Raw genomic sequence first — 17731 nt, forward strand, 5'->3', positions numbered from 1 at the left:
GTTTCCTGTCATTGACTCCTTAGACAGTGTGTCCCCTAATTTCTCAGAAATGCTACAGTTGTATAACTGTCCTGGTTTGCTAATTGCATACATCTTTATAAAGCAAAATGCAAAAGCAGTTTGAAGACGTCTCTTTGGAAGGATGGACGGACACAGTTAGTATAGTTAGATTGTTGCAGCTATGTTTAAATGACTTGCCTTCAAATGTGAAGGTTTGGAAATGTATTTCAATGTAGAATATTATCTTCATAGTTAAACTCAAGTGAATAATTGTAACTGAAAAAGCGTTTATCTGGTTGATCCAAACCACTTCATTTGGAGGTAAAGTATTGATAATGTCTGTAATAATACCTCAACGCAAAGTCTTAAACGAAGAATGAGAGGTCAAAGTTAAAGGAGTCTTCATGGCAGTAGTATGGCTGATAATGGCCTACTCCACCTTTAGTGTGCCTTGTCTTCTTGTAAACAGATAGATTGGATTCACTGTGAGACAAGTTGAATTGTATGAATCAGAGGAGCAGCAAAGAAAAGAAAACTATGACTGAGTAGCAGAGGGCTCAGAGAGGGGGGTGGAGGTGTGGGTGTTGCTCATTAGTGGCCACACTGCAGCAATTAGAGGGAGCTGGAGGAGCATGCCGTGCTAACACAGGGGGAGTGTGGAGGGAGGGGGTGGTGTCTATTCTATTGCAGCTTGTTGGGGTGGGGGGGCAGCCAGGTATGGCATACGTTGGTGTATTTCCAATTACATGTGTACAGAGGGAGTGACGTTTCTCAGAGTAGCCTCCCCTCCTCCATATGTTGGCATCAGTATTGAAGTCAGCTTCAGCCCTGAAGACATTCAATGGACCCACAGATTCATGGTAAACACACACAACAAGAATACAAGCTTATTTACATCGAAGACACAAGCAATAAACATCTTTTGAAAAGTCTGCTTTCTGTGGCTTCTGTTTGCAGGAAGACAGGGCACACTAAAGTCTTTATATTTCTACTACAGGACATATAAATTGCCTAACTATTATTATTTAAATGTCGTTATGACAATCAGCAATGAATGTATCCTACTAAGAACTATAATGTGAGACTGGTATATCTTGTTCCTCTGTGCCATACAGTTCACTTTTCACAAGCACACGTTATCCAAAAGCTCAAACCGGATTACGCTAGATTTCTGCTGCATGGTACATTATTTAAATATTTTATTTTAATTTGATTGGATATTATAAAAAATATCTTTCTCCCTCAGAAGTACTCCCACGGTAGTACTAAGTGTCAGTATCTTGAAACAAGACAAAATATCACTGCATGTTTACCAACAATTATGGTTTGGTTTAACTTGTTGCAATGACACGTTTTAAATACTAGCCTTAAAATAATTGATCAAGTGAAGAAATAAGTAATACAGACGGATATTCAAAGCAATTAGAAGCCATGAAAAAAAAGTAAGTCATCACCCGACTCAGAGAAAGATGTGAGACCACCATGTCTTGTGTTGACCCCCCCCAATCACAAGCAAGAGTGTGGATGACCTCACAGCCGGCTGGCAGGTCATTCAGTACAGGCAGAGGACAAAGTATCACACCCACCCACCCACCCACCCACCCACCAGCAGGAGGAGAGCTAATGAAGCTCAGGCAAAGGTGCTAATTTGATAGGAGGGAGTAAAGTGTGTGTGTGTGTGTGTGTGTGTGTGTACGTATGTGTGTGTTTGTTTCCCTAAGGTATCTTGTATTCGCAAATGGCAAAAAAGAATATTAGGGGACGATCAGAGATTCTCAGTAGAGTTCTAAGGAGTTACAACTGTATTCCTGTTTCACATGTAACTCCCTCTGGAGGGAACAGGGATTTGAGCCTTTGCAGACCATTTGACCTAAACCTATATGACACGATACAGGAAAGGGAAAACCCTCAAAAGCATAATAGGGCCCCTTTAAACCTAGACTTCAGACCAATACACAAATGTGCCAACATACACAATGTTCTGTTGTAGATCTACATGAACCCCATAGGAGTGTAGGAAGGTGAGAGGTGACAGGAGGAGTGTGAGAGTGAGGGACTCACGGTGAGGACGGAGAGCAGCTCGTGGAGGGGCAGCTCGGCTCTCAGCCGCTCTTTGAAGGTGCGGATGGTCTGGTGCTTCAGGTAGTAGTAGGACGAGATGCGACCATAGGTCAGTGGCTCAATGGTCTGATCGTCCTGGAGCATTAATGGGATTAACAATTTGAAAAATCAAAAAGTGAATCCTGTGTACCGTACTTTTCGGACTATAAAGCGCACCTGCATATAAGCCGCAGCAGCTAAATTGTCCGTCTGTCTTGCTCTCGTTCTGTCTCTCGGTTCCACTTTTACTTTGGCGCGCTACCTGTCTCACTCTTTTCCGGCCTCCAGCTTTTCCTGCTGGAGCCCGCCGCTTAAAGGTGGCGGGCGCGGACCGGTCATAGAGCCTGTAGGGTTAAGGTGGTTAATTTTACCTGTAAAATCCATACATTTAGGAGGTTCCCTAGTGGCCGTTAGCTGTACAAAAAAAAATGGGGAAAAAAGTCGCGGCTTATAGTCCGAAAAGTACGGTATATACAATATACGAACAACAAAAGAATACAAACCTCTTTTATCTCTAAGCAGTAAGAGCACTCCAGGTCCCGCAGGCTCTTCTCCACCAGGTTGGACAGAAACTTGTTAATGGACTCGTGGCTGACGTCTTCTAGGCTGTAATAACTAAACAACACAGAAAATAGGGTCTTTGCAAAAACATGAATTGACCTGACAGTATGAGAAATACACAAGAAAGCCTGTTTGCCATTCTGAGTATGGTCCCAGCCAAACTGAGATTGTTTTACATGCTTCTTAGTTGCTTTTATCCCCCAATTTCCTTTAGATAGGGTGGCTTAAGAAGAATGAAATACTGTTTGACATATTCAAGATGTGCAGAGTTCAAGTACAGCTGTAGGTTGAACTCCACTGCTTAAATCATAACTGTGCTGACGGTGTTCCCATGCACATCACACAGTATCCTGGCTAACAGTGTTTTAGAAACCTGGAGGAGTGTTTAAGAGGGAGTCACATCACCAATGAACAGCCAAAATGTCGACAATTGCAAAACGTATTGATATAGGGGAGTGGATGATAAAGCGATTTAATGATCAAAAATACTCACAATATGTTGTCGTGAATTTACATTATTGGGATGATGTGAATATCATAGCATGAGCGACTGGAAAAAGCTGTCTAACTCACTATCATAGGAGAGAAGTGAAAAAAGAGGACATTTTCACGTAGGAAGGACAGAAGCCACACACCCAGGGTTAAGTTATCATTTTACCCCTTCGGGTCTCCCTGGTCCTAAAGTCTATCGTTTTCTTTAAGTGTTTTTGGTTGGATTACCAACATAAGGACTGTGGTTAACACAAGCTGAAGAGATTTACACATGTTGTTCTACTGCAGGTCCGCCAGCTCTTACTACTTTTAAATCCAGACTGAAGACTTTTCTTTTTGCCGCTGCTTTTAATTGATATATTCATATCTTAAACTGCACTGTAACTTTTATTATCTTTGCTTTTAAATGAGTGTTTTTAAATGTCATTTTATAATATGTTTCTTAATGCTCTTAATGTCTTTCATTTTTGTAAAGCACTTTGAATTGCCTTGTGTTGAAAGGTGCTATATAAATAAACTTGCCTTGCCTTTGCTAACAAGTGACTAAACAAGACTGCTAGATGTCAACAAGTCAAATATTAGCCACCTTTAGCTTAGCGGTTGTGACATGCAGCCTTGTGACCGTGCTGTAGTTCCTTTATAGCCTAACGTTAAAAATCATAAAGTGCTGTTAATATGTGGAGATTATCCTGCTGAACAAAACGTGTAGGTGTCTAACACACACTGTAAATGTGTGTTTGAGGTGATCTTTTGCAATAATCAGAAATCCAATGCAACAATTGCATTAGTTTTTGTCGAGGGAGCCCTTGTGATGCTAACTTCTAGGTCGGCCTACAGAAACACGTCATCACTGCACCACACCTCCGCTGTGTTGGACTGACCATCACCCGCTCACCTGCTCCACAATAGAGGCAGGGATTGCAGACACTTATCAAATCTACAATATGTGTTACAAATATGTCTCCTTAAAAACAGTGTCTCAATCTCGAGTAAAGCTGCTCCAGAGCCACCATTTCAAGCATACTACGCATACTACGTCATCGAGTGCCGCCGAAGGACTGTTCCAATGTCCAGCATACTTGGAATTCTACCGAGCCCGGCGTACTTCGTTTGGAGAAATGTCGAGGCTGCACACGTGTAGCCTGTTCCACTCTTCGTTTTCCGATTGCCAGGAAGTATTCTTGCCTCGCTTCTGAAGCAAGTGACTCGGAAGACATGTGCTACCAAGCAAGCGTACTCTACATTGAGAAACACCCAGTGACTGGTCAGTTAGCAAGGTAGTTAGCCTGGAAAGCAATTGTGACTTATATTAGCATATTCCCGCCTAACAAGAACACCAATGATAAACACCTGGAGCATTAATCCTAGCCCTTCTGGTTTTCACTACATCATCAAGATTTTCCCATTTCTGTATTTCACAGGTATAATGAATACAATGCACTGTCTCAGTTTTCTGCCGACCTTAACCAGGAGTTTGAACATTCTGGAGGACAGCAGGTGTCTCTATTTAAGTTATTTAAAAAGGAGTCAGTACAACAAGAAATATTATAAAAAGTTTAAAAAACGAGTCAAACACTGGCATTCTCCACTACTTGAACAATACAACAGAACTGTTCATCCTCAACTGCTGAAGTAACTCAGTCAGTAAAGAAATGTCAGACATGCTGATGCTAAGTAGTCAAATACATAATTGTAATACTGATGATTGGACCTTATTAGGGCCCAATGGAAAACTTAGATAAAATGGTAATTAAAATGTCACACTGTAGCTGGTTATAATCTGTACATGCTGCAGTGCTGCGCAGGAAAGCCACAGCTGAGAGAGAAAAGGCAGCCCTCGGCAGCAAATGGTTCCCAGGTTAGGCCGTTATTACCTGAAATAAGACAACCAGCAGCAAAATGGGTTCCATGCTCAGCACTGCCAACTAACAGTTCCCACATGAGGCTCAGCAGAAATGTCATCAAGACATTCTCCATTAGCTCATGAGTATGCACGATGTGTACAATTCAAATAAAAGGAAACCGAAAGTTCCAATAATGGTGGTAGGAATACATCCTTAAGGTAAGTTTGCAGGTGTGAAAAATGTGTAATTTGAATATAGAAAATGTTTGAGTTAGAGATCTGTTGACAGAATGTGACTGGTGTTTCCTTTGTTGTTTGAGTGCCAGCTGGTTGCTCTCCAGTGTCAGTCAATGAGAACAACAAGTGGACCTTTGTCATTTGTTGTGGTTCTTGTAATATAGAGCATTGGTATGAGAAGTGAAGATAAAACACAAAGGCTGCTGGATTTACAGAAATGTGTGATATGTATGCAGCTGATCAAATACAAATACTTTTTTACATTTTTCTTGAATGCACTGTTAAATATTTTTAGAATATCAGAAAAGTAATAACACCTATGGTAACGTTTTGTATTACTCCAGAATAATCATTACTTCTTAATGAAAACCATAACTAAATGCATTTCTTCTCTAATATACATTATATAAACCAATGCAATGGTTTATATGGTGCAGTGTGCATGCTGTCATGTCCATCTATCCACCACTGACCGGGGTAATGGTAGCAGCAGGATCATCCAATTCCTCCAGAGGGCTGCCCCAACCACCTCCATGAGTCATTTCAATGTGAGCGAACAGCAGCTCTACGCCAAGCTCCCTTATGATGCCTGAGGCCTGCACCCAATGTCCAAATGGTAAATGGACTGCATGTATCGAGTGCTAGCAACTTTAGGTGAGGATTGTATTGGAGAGCAACCAATACACTGAGGGCCTTTTTCTTTTCTGCAACCTACCCTCACTTGTGAACAGAACTCCAAGATATATAAACCATTAGTCATACTCCTTCTGTAAGTCCACCAAGAAATGCTACTCCAATGAACCCACGGTTTCCTGACTAAAAGTGTGGAGCAGCTTCAAGGAAAGAGCTGCATGCCATGGAGAGACCGCACCGTCAACCTGAGGCTGTGTTTCTTGTCCAATGATGACAACAGTCCAAACACATTTACAATATTTTCTTGGCATTTAATGGTAATATATCAGAATCAAATTATCTATTGTGCTAGCTCCACGGTTACACAAAACGTTTTTGTCCTACATTTTGAATGTATAGGTACTTCGTTCGCGGTCAAATTTGACCGGTCCTGGTTTTAACTGCTATTACATGAACACAAAAACCATTAATTATCACCAAATGTCATTTAACACTCTTTCAAACTGTACATATTGGATCAGAGTACTGGTACACATGAAAAACTGCTGTAAATGTACAAAGAATAGACACTGAACATGTATTGCGTGTGTCAGGTGTGATCCATGTGGGGGGATGGGCACATAAGAGCGGGAAATGTGTCAAATTGTTCTGTGTGTGTTTGTGAGTGCCAGGTGTGATTCTCATGGGGGGATGGGCACATAAGGGGGGCGACACATCTAGAGTATGTGTGTGTTTGTTTGTGTGTGTGTGTGTGTGTGTGTGTTTTATCTGATCCGGATGGTTACTAATTCCTTTTCTTTATCAGCAATTGTATATGTTCAAAGGTCTCCTGTGAAAGATATCATAAAGCCTGAATGCAATCGACTGTAAAACAAAAAAGTTATGATTGATGAAAGTAGTAAATCGGTCAGATTTGACCCAAAGACAACAGGAGGGTTAAGTGTATATTGCTTCAATTAAATGTATTGTTGTTTTTTTACCCCCAGAATCAGGGATTAACACCTATAGATGTGAACATAGTCTCAACATATTAATCAAAGAACTACACTCAATGTAGCTTTAAATTGTACATTTAAATTGTAAGAAAAAAATCAAACAAATAGCCAAAGTGACAACCATTACATCATTGAACAGGTGGAGGGGGAAATTCGATTAAGGTCATTTCACAGTTGCCAGCATTATGCATGCAAATCTTTCAGAAACCACCTACTTCTTATATTACAATAAAACAAATGATATCTCCATGATCCCCATTCCACATCCTTGGCTGTGCAGGGGGAGCAGGGAGAGTAATCACAGTATCTGGAGGCAGCAGTGGAGGCGCTGATGGTCAGATTTAAATGTGTGTTTAATGGTTTCTTTCTTTCCCATCGCTCCACATGTTAACAGCACACCGTTCACCGCGCTGAATGTGTTTATTACTCAACACATTTCACAGATCTTTACTGGTGGCAGGGCCTGTCTGATTAAGTCATGGCCATTAGCATCATCACCATTAGGCTCCTGATGGCACAGCGAGTCAGCCTCGGACGTTTACGACACCCATGGGACACTGTGTCTGTGTGTGTGTCTGTGTGTGTGTTGTGGGAACCAAAGGCTGAAAGCAGTAGTGATGAATTAGCCGTTCAGATGGAGATAATGGATAATTCAGGGCAAAATACCTTATATCATTGGAAATTACATAAGCTGAATTTAAGAGTGCCGGAATACAGCTGAGACAAAATATGTTTGACCTACTGGAACCAAATTCAGTTCGGATGTAATAGCCGGCCTGTAGGCCTTACTTTGTGTAAACTCCAGGTTAACAATCAATAGCCTTTTATTCAATCAGAATCCAGCTGCAGGCACTGGTGTATAAAGAGAACTGGATACAGCGTTGGAGGCGGGACCTCGTTCATTCCTACGTGCAAATCGGTCGTCCGACCTGGGTATAGGGGCGAAAGACTAATCGAACCATCTAGTAGCTGGTTCCCTCCTTGCTCAGTGGCGCATGAAACCAAAATGACCTGACTCTCCAGAGCAAAAATGCCCTGGTCCTCCCAGGATCCTCTGGCAGTATTTCACATCCATGCAGACCATAAAGCAGGTGCATTTACATTTGACCAAATGCCGCCTCCCTCAGACTCAGACAAATGTATGGAGAGGGAATATAACTGTGCAGCAAATAGAAAGGGGTAGACTTGTACAAATGTTATACATGTTTGTTATTGCACCTCACAGGGAGAGACAGTTCAGTTAGGGGAGCTAGAGATGTGATATCAAAGGTCCTGGTCCCACCAGGAAGTTGTATTACCAGGTTTGGGGAATAGCAGATTACGTGTTACGAGATGATGTAATCATACAAAAAAACAGTGACCGTATTCCGTTACAGTTGTAATAAAGAAAGATCTAATCAGATTACTGGTATATCTTTTTTTTTTTTAAATGGGATTCTTCTTTTTCTGACTCACCTTTACTCACCACTGGGTCACCAGACCCTCCTTTCACCCACATATTGACCTCCTTTTCCCCTCTCTCCAAGTGAGGTTCTTACCCTCATTACCTCTGCCCGCCCTACCACCTGTCCTCTGGACCCTATCCCTTCAAACCTCCTTCAGACTATCGCTCCTGATATTCTACCGTTTCTCACCCATTTCATCAACACTTCTCTAACTTCTGGTCACTTTGCAAACAGTCTCAAGGAGGCAAGAGTAAACCCTCTCCTAAAGAAACCCACTCTCAACCCGTCAGATGTTATAAACTACAGGCCTGTCTCTCTCCTCCCGTTCCTGTCTAAAACACTTGAACGCGCTGTCTTTAAACAACTCTCCTGTTATCTCCATCAGAACAACCTTCTGGATCCGCACCAGTCTGGTTTCAAGGCAGGTCACTCCACAGAAACTGCCCTCCTGGCTGTCACTGAGGAACTGCACACTGCTAAAGCAGCCTCCCTCTCCTCTGTCATCATCCTTTTGGACCTGTCTGCTGCATTCGACACGGTGAATCATCAGATCCTCCTTCGCACTCTCCAAGAACTTGGAGTTTCAGGCTCTACACTTTCCCTCCTCACCTCATACCTCAAAGACCGCACCTACAGGGTTACTTGGAGAGGGTCGGAGTCCGACCCTTGTCAATTAACTACAGGGGTCCCTCAGGGCTCTGTTCTTGGTCCCCTCCTCTTCTCCTTGTACACAAACTCGCTCGGATCAGTCATTAGCCCGCATGGTTTTTCATACCACTGCTACGCTGACGACACCCAATTAATTCTGTCCTTTCCCCGCTCAGAGACCCAGGTCGTCGCACGCATCTCTGCTTGTCTAGCTGACATCTGTCAGTGGATGTCTGATCATCACCTCAAGCTCAACCTTGACAAGACTGAACTGCTTTTCCTTCCGGGAAAAGATTGTCCCACTCTTGACCTAACAATCAACATCGGCACCTCTGTTGTTTCCCCGACCCAGACTGCAAGGAATCTGGGTGTGACCCTAGATAACAACCTGTCCTTCACTGCAAACATCGCTGCTACAACCCGCTGCTGCAGATACACGCTTTACAACATCAGGAAGATACGTCCCCAGCTGACCCAGAAAGCGACGCAGGTTCTGGTCCAGGCTCTCGTCATCTCACGCCTAGACTACTGCAACTCCCTCCTGGCTGGTCTACCTGCATGTGCCATCCGACCTCTGCAGCTCATCCAGAATGCAGCGGCTCGTCTGGTCTTCAACCTTCCTAAATTCTCCCACACCACTCCGCTCCTCCGCTCCCTCCACTGGCTTCCGGTAACTGCTAGAATGCACTTCAAGACAATGGTACTTGCGTACCATGCTGCTCCGTACACCCCAGCACGTGCACTCCGCTCTGCATCAACCAAACGGCTCGCTGCACCCTCGCTGCGAAGGGGACCCAAGTTCCCATCAGCAAAAACACGTGGGTTTGCTATCCTGGCTCCAAAATGGTGGAATGAGCTCCCCATTGAAATCAGGACAGCAGATAGCTTACACATCTTCCGGCGCAGACTGAAAACTCATCTCTTTCGACTCCACTTCGAGCGATAGAACTATTAACAAAGCACTTATATACTAATAAAGGGCTGGCTTATCTAAAGCCAGTTGAGTAGCACTTGAAATGTTTTTGGTCTATGAAACCTGATGTACTTATATGATTCTGTTTTCTTCAAGTTTGTATTTTGTTGGTCGAACGCACTTATTGTATGTCGCTTTGGATAAAAGCGTCAGCTAAATGCAATGTAATGTAATGTACTGACAGGACCCTCCGACCCTATGTATCAGCATAGTCCTCACTAGCCAAAAGAAAACCAGAAATGCTGTCTGAGGCTTTCCTCCAATCCTACAGCAACACTTGATCCTTTGTCATTGTTTTTCTTCTGTATATTGATCTTAAATCCCAGCCTGATCTGAAGCTGAGTGTCAGCTTGCAGACCTGTGTTGGTGCGATCGTACTGCGAGGCCTCGGTCAGGGACTGAATGTAAATGTGGGATGACAGCCGTGCAAATACCAGCAGGCTGGAATGTTCTGGAATGGTGTGCGTCTACACAGCAGATGTTTGACCGAAGAACATGGCACTCCTCTAAGCAGGTTGAGAGAACAGGTGGAGAATGTGCATGTGTGTTTAGTTTTGAAGAGCATGCTCTGCTGCAGGGAGCAGGTTCCCTCACCTGGGGTTCATCACCAGCCGCCTGAAGAAGTAGGTCCAGGTGATGTAGTCCATGGCGTCCTGTTTGGAGGAGATGGTTCCTGCAGCCACCTCCGCATTCAGATGGTCTGGCAGCACACTGAGGAGGCTGGGGTAGGGGGGGGGGGGGGCACAGTCACACACTGATCACTTACAATCCACCGAGTGAATTATTAACCTGTCAAGATGTAATTTGAACTTTTTTTATACAGAAATACATCTGTATCAGTAATTAGATTATCTGATGGATTGATGATAAAGAGCTAATTCTTTGCTAACAATTCAGATTCATCTTTAATACATTTTTCAAGCCAAATCCCAAAACAATTCTTACATGTGAATTCTTGCTGCCTTTTTCCTGTCTTAATATTGAAATGGAATATCTTAGGTTTTTGGACTGATGGTTGTATAACACAACATATTTGAAAATGATACAGTACGTTGCACTCTGGGAAACTCTGATTGTTGCAGCCAAGCTCAAAGAATGAAAAGCTGTGAATATGTTTGACTTTAGTCTGGAACTCAATTCAATGTGTGCAACTGTTTAATCAATTATTTAAATATCAAATACCTCCTGAATGAAATACATTTCTTAGGAAATGTTAGGACAAATGTTGCACAGTTGTTAATGTTTCGACGACATAGAATGAAAATAGAAAATAGGGGTTAACCCCCCCGCTTAAAAAACAAGATTATATTTCTCTTATAAAAGAAAAGACACTAGTGTGGTATCATTATTGTGAGTCAGGTATTGTTTCTGCACTAGCATTTCATTTTTAAAGAAGACCCTGCCCTACCAGTCGGTAAGGACACTATACTACATATACGTAAGTATGTAAACTGTTTATGGAGTGATTTCTATAATACAATCACGTTTTTTGTATAATGAGTCTCATATTGTTTTTTTATAGTACTCCATACCTCAACACATGTGGATTTAGATACTCCAAAAATCTGACAAATACTGAACCGTTATGTTTCTGTTCCATAATTCAATTGCCAGTGTCAGGTCAATATCAGCCTTTAAGGGATATCTCTCCAATAAGTGCTGCATAAGGTCCTGTCTGAATGCATGCATGACTGAACTGCAACACCACAATCCCAGAGACATTAGTGTTACCTGGACTCCACAGGGAACGGCTCATAGAGGAACTTCTTGTAGAAATCCTTCTTGATGTCATGGACGAGGATCACAGCTTTGCCCTGGTCATCAAACTGAGGCCGACCTGCTCGCCCCATCATCTGCAGAACATCTGCACACAGCACACAACCATCACATGTTCCACTGTTCTTTAAATCAGCTGCAAGAGAAGTAATACCAGTTCTCGTTGTTCTCGGCTTGAAATCCTCCAAGAGGTAAGGTTTTTAACATGTGACTCAGTCTGTTTTAAATGTGATTATTTAAATGAATGTATATATATTGGCGAGGTGAGACAATTGTTATGTTGGCAAACAAAGGGAATTATCCCTTTAAGTTCCATGAATGGATAATACTTCACTACATTGTAATCATTTTGAACATTCTTTATTTAACGGTAGATTAAAACAAACTGTAGATCCCAATGAGAGAATGTCTAGCTATACCTGTAATGGGGTAGTCCACGTAGCGCCTGGTTTTGCCATCGTAATATTCCGTTCCCTTGACGACTACCAGGTGAGCAGGGAAGTTCACCCCCCAGGCCAGAGTGCTGGTGGCTATCAGAACCTGAGAGAAGGGGAGAAATGATACAACATAGACACAATAATTACATGAACAATATACAAAAAATTAAACTCATACAGAATGTTTTAAAAAACTAGGGTAAAATAAGTAACATCAAGTTTGAGGAAAATGTTGGAATATGGGTAAAATGGGGCAAAAAAGTATTTAGTCAGCCACCAATTGTGCAAGTTCTCCCACTTAAAAAGATGAGAGGCCTGTAATGTTCATCCTAGGTATACCTCAACTATGAGAGACAAAATGAGAAAAAAAAAAATCCAGAAAATCACATTGTCTGATTTTTAAAGAATTTATTTGCAAATGATGGTGGAAAATAAGTATTTGGTCAATAACAAAAATTCTTCTCAATACTCAACAGAGATCCAACGTTTTCTGTAAGTCTTCACAAGGTTTTCACACACTGTTGCTGGTATTTTGGCCCATTCCTCCATGCAGATCTCCTCTAGAGCAGTTATGTTTTGGGGCTGTCGCTGGGCAACACGGACTTTCAACTCCCTCCAAATATTTTCTATGGGGTTGGTGTTCTTTGGATGCAACTCGGCATTCTTTCTCCTCCAAACACGTCTAGTTGAGTTTTTACCAAAAAGTTCTATTTTGGTTTCATCTGACCATATGACATTCTCCCAATCCTCTTCTGGATCATCTAAATGCTCTCTAGCAAACTTCAGACGGGCCTGGACCAGGGTTTCCGCTAGGATTTTTTCTCGCCGGTCAAATGTCCGGGCAGAATTTATTTTACCGGACAATTTGAAACTTACGGTCATAGTTCAATAATAATAATAAGAGTTGTGTAGCAGAGTTTCCGTAGCAGGTAATTACCGGACTATGAGCAGATATGCTGATGTTTAAAACTCAGTTCATGGGGCTCATTTTTATATTGCTTCAGTTTATAATCGTAATCGAAAAATTCAGATTCATTTTTCAATAAATGATTCCACAAACAACATAATTATTACATTCAAATAAACTACTTGTAGTAGATAACGTACATTATTCAGAAGTTTACATCAACTTTGAATAATAACACGGGAGAAACGGAGACTCTCTTTTCCCCTCTCCCTCCCTCTCTCTCCTGACAGCCCGTCAGTTTCTCAAGCAGCTCGCTAAACAGAGGGCGGGGCTTCAGGTGATTATGCAGAGCTGCGTGTCTCGGTCAGACTCAGCAGCTGATCTGATCTCTCTCTCTCTCTCGCCGGTTACACTTCACTCGCGTTTATGTCCATATCGATCAGATCCAGCTCTCCTGATCGGCCTTTATAGAGAGCACCGATCAAACTATTAAGAGTGAATATCGGCCGATAATGACCGGCGGCCGATCGATCGGAGCCTAATTATTACCAGACATTTTGACCGTCAGGTTTTGAATTTACCGGTTTTTTATAAATTTTACCAGCTAAAAACCGGTAATTACCGGCTAACGGAAACCCTGGCCTGGACATGTACTGGCTTAAGCAGGGGGACACGTCTGGCACTGCAGGATTTGAGTCCCTGGCGGCGTAGTGTGTTACTGATGGTAGCCTTTGTTACTTTGGTCCCAGCTCTCTGCAGGTCATTGACTAGGTCCCCCCGTGTGGTTCTGGGATTTTTGCTCACCGTTCTTGTGATCATTTTGACCCCACGGGGTGAGATCTTGCGTGGAGCCCCAGATCGAGGGAGATTATCAGTGGTCTTGTATGTCTTCCATTTTCTAATAATTGCTCCACAGTTGATTTCTTCACACCAAGCTGCTTACCTATTGCAGATTCAGTCTTCCCAGCCTGGTGCAGGTCTACAATTTTGTTTCTGGTGTCCTTTGACAGCTCTTTGGTCTTGGCCATAGTGGAGTTTGGAGTGTGACTGTTTGAGGTTGTGGACAGGTGTCTTTTATACTGATAACGAGTTCAAACAGGTGCCATTAATACAGTTAACGAGTGGAGGACAGAGGAGGCTCTTAAAGAAGAAGTTACAGGTCTGTGAGAGCCAGAAATCTTGTTTGTTTGTAGGTGACCAAATACTTATTTTACCGAGGAATTTACCAATTAATTCATTAAAAATCCTACAATGTGATTTCCTGGATTCTTTCCCCCCATTCTGTCTCTCATAGTTGAAGTGTACCTAGGATGAAAATTACAGGCCTCTCTCATCTTTTTAAGTGGGAGAACTTGCACAATTGGTGGCTGACTAAATACTTGTTTGCCCCACTGTATATGCAGTTGCATCTATAATAGCTAAATACTAATCAAATCACTCTGCTCTAGTGTGTAGGCAACAGTCTGCATAAGGCCTCATCATCCCCCCTGTCTAGGATCATGCACATCTTTTATAACATTACACATTTCTTAACGTCAATAGGTATGTGCAGCACTGATGGAGGTGTGTGTACAGCAGTGATGGAGGTGTGTGTACAGTGGTGGAGGTGTGTATACAGCAGTGATGGAGGTGTGTGTACAGTGGTAGAGGTATGTATACAGCAGTGAAGGTATGTATACAGCAGTGATGGAGGTGTGTGTACAGTGGTGGAGATGTGTATACAGCAGTGATGGAGGTGTGTGTACAGTGGTGGAGGTATGTATACAGCAGTGATGGAGGTGTGTGTACAGTGGTGGAGATGTGTATACAGCAGTGATGGAGGTGTGTGTGTACAGTGGTGGAGGTGTGTATACAGCAGTGATGGAGGTGTGTGTACAGTGGTGGAGGTGTGTGTACAGTGGTGGAGGTGTGTATACAGCAGTGATGGAGGTGTGTACACAGCAGTGATGGAGGTGTGTGTACAGTGGTGGAGATGTGTATACAGCAGTGATGGAGGTGTGTGTAGGGAGGCCTACCTGGATCTTGCAGTTAACGAACAGCTCCTCCACGGTCTTCCTGTCCCTCTCATGCAGACCTGCATGATGCATGCCGATCCCGAAGGCCAGCGTCAGCTTCAGGTTGGAATCCCTCACTGTGGCAATGATCGCCTCAATCTACACACAACGAGCACACACTTTGATTCAACAGACAGACACACAGCCAATGAGAAACTGATACCTCATTCACACCAACGCAACTCCGGTTCAAGCTCCGTGCTAGAGCTTTTCAGGTTCAGAACCGGTTCTTCGGTTTAGCTCCGGCTCTTTTCACACAGCCCAGAGTCCGACTGGTGCTGCGTCATTGCCTCATCGTTTGCGTCATGACGTAACCGTTTGCGTGCCTGCTTCATAAAGCCAAACTGCGCGGAAACCCCTCACAGCTGACACCGACAACAACAACAATGGCCGATTGTGCTCCAGCTTCCTCTGTACCTCTTCGGAAGACCAGATTCCCAGTAGGTAGCTGGTCTCTTCAGTGGACCACTGCTGCTTGTTAAGTTTCTCCATCGTTGTGTACAAGCTGGATAAAACGTGGGCTTCTTGTTGTTGTTCAGGAGTTGATCCCGCCCCTGCCCCCGCCTAGACGTAAGCGTGACGTATGCTGTGCTTTTGCTCCAGCCGGACAATTTGTTGGTGCTTGAAATGAACTGGATTCCGGAGCTAAGAGGCTGCGGTGTGAAGAGGAAAACCCGGTGCTTTTCAAGCTCCAGCTCCGAACCGGCCCTGAAACACCGTTGGTGTGAATGAGGTATGACTGAGAGAAGGTGCCATGTACAGTGACATAGGGCTGAGGGAAACTCCAGGTCTGAAAAGTGAAGCAACGTGGAAGTCTGGTTGTATATAAGTCTATGAGAAAAGGACCCTGCCCGTCACTTTATTAATCAATCAATATCTTGGTTTCTTCTTTTCTAAGGTCAGATTGTTCTGTTGTCTTACGTAATACACTTCAGTAAGAAACATCTTATTGATATTTATGTTGCAAATGTATTATCTTTTCAATTTACACACGGCATCTATTGCACGTCTGTCCGTCCTGGGAGAGGGATCCCTCCTCTGTTGCTCTCCCTGAGGTTTCTCCCATTTTTACCTTTAAACTGGGTTTTCTTTGGAAGTTTTTCCTTGTACGATGTGAGGGTCTAAGGACAGAGGGTGTCGTATTGTCATACTGATATTCTGTACACACTGTGAAGACCACTGAGACAAATGTAACATTTGTGATATTGGGCTATATAAATAAACATTGATTGATTGATTGATATTTAGTTTCCCTTGTAATCCAAAAGTTACTGAAAGTAGTAATCAGGTTACATTTATTTTATATTTTGATACTCAGATTAAGTTCCTTGCATTTGTTACAGGTAGCTAGTATTTGTAACATTTTTAAAGCCTCCCAACCCTGGATATGAGAGTAAGAAAATGGAAGAGTAGAGATATTCCCCGAGGAAAAGAGCTGGGGTTTGTGGCAGAGGAAGAAAGAGCTGTCAGGTCGGGGGGGTTCGAGGCAGTGGGTGACCCCCGCGGAGAGTTAAGCAGCTCTGTCCAGAGGCCTGTCAGTCAAGCAGCAGGGCGCAGAGCTGCTACACGGCCCAGCGCAGAGAAGCAGCGGGCAGCAGCATGTGTCAGCGGAACACACACAGAGGTCGGGGACGACACACACACAGAGGTCGGGGACGACACACACACAGAGGTCGGGGACGACACACACACACACACACACACACACACACACACACACACACACACACACACACACACACACACACACACACACACACACACACACACACACACACACACACACACACACACACACACACACACACACACACACACACACACACACACACACACACACACACACACACACACACACACACACACACACACACACACACACACACACACACACACACACACACACACCATTTTTAAACTTGAATAAATCAAAGTAGTGATAACGCTGCATGGATACCTATAGCGACCAGAGGAGGGAATGGTTGGATTGATTGTCAGGTAGGGATTTCCCTGAGTTTATACCAAATAATAGCATTATAAAATGGTTTCCTAACCCTGTATGGAGATATAAACAATGGTCCTTTGTGCCACAACAAATATGGATGAGCCTGAACACAGCTCAGTGATGCTTTGCCATGTTGTTAGTTTAGACTCAAAAATGCTGATTATATATTAAAAGTCTCCATGAAGCACATCCTCTTGAAACTAACTTAAACTAAATGTAGACCCATTAAACAGTGGTTAACATACACTTTAAGATCTATGTGTTTTTTAGGGGAAATGGTCACCATCAATATGCTGCAACTTTTTAATCGTGTATACTTTCAGCTCAATAAAACGTCTTAAAGATGTTCATTATACACAAAGTATATAAACAAAGCATCAGTTTGCCAAGGAGAATGTCCAATATGTTATGTGCAAAGTTCACATTTTGGCCTGACGATAGCTGGTTGTCATGGCAATCGGCTTTGGATGTTCTTCTTTTGTAACATGTGGTTATGTCTTCATGGTGAAGTCAGAGCAAAGGTCATGCGGTTAACACAATCAAATTAAATCAGAAGTATTGTTGACCAAAATATTTTCCAAAAAGATGAGCCAACCAAGCGCATTGCTTTTTCCTCTCTCCGGCA

The 17731-nt window shown here is 43.0% G+C and overlaps 1 protein-coding gene across 1 annotated transcript in view; it reads right to left on the bottom strand.

Moving 5' to 3' along the window:
• ascc3 (activating signal cointegrator 1 complex subunit 3) overlaps positions 1-17731 on the bottom strand; it is a 204200-nt gene that overhangs the window by 17519 nt on the left and 168950 nt on the right. The window contains exons 31-36 of the mRNA XM_034101747.2: positions 15063-15200; positions 12123-12243; positions 11659-11791; positions 10522-10647; positions 2604-2715; positions 2062-2196 (exon numbers count right to left, since the gene is read on the bottom strand). Of these exons, the coding sequence (XP_033957638.1) occupies positions 2062-2196; positions 2604-2715; positions 10522-10647; positions 11659-11791; positions 12123-12243; positions 15063-15200 (765 nt within the window). The remainder of the gene's footprint in view (positions 1-2061; positions 2197-2603; positions 2716-10521; positions 10648-11658; positions 11792-12122; positions 12244-15062; positions 15201-17731) is intronic.

Source organism: Pseudochaenichthys georgianus, chromosome 16 (genome assembly GCF_902827115.2).
Source record: "Pseudochaenichthys georgianus chromosome 16, fPseGeo1.2, whole genome shotgun sequence".
In the NCBI taxonomy this organism is placed as follows: Eukaryota; Metazoa; Chordata; class Actinopteri; order Perciformes; family Channichthyidae; genus Pseudochaenichthys; species Pseudochaenichthys georgianus.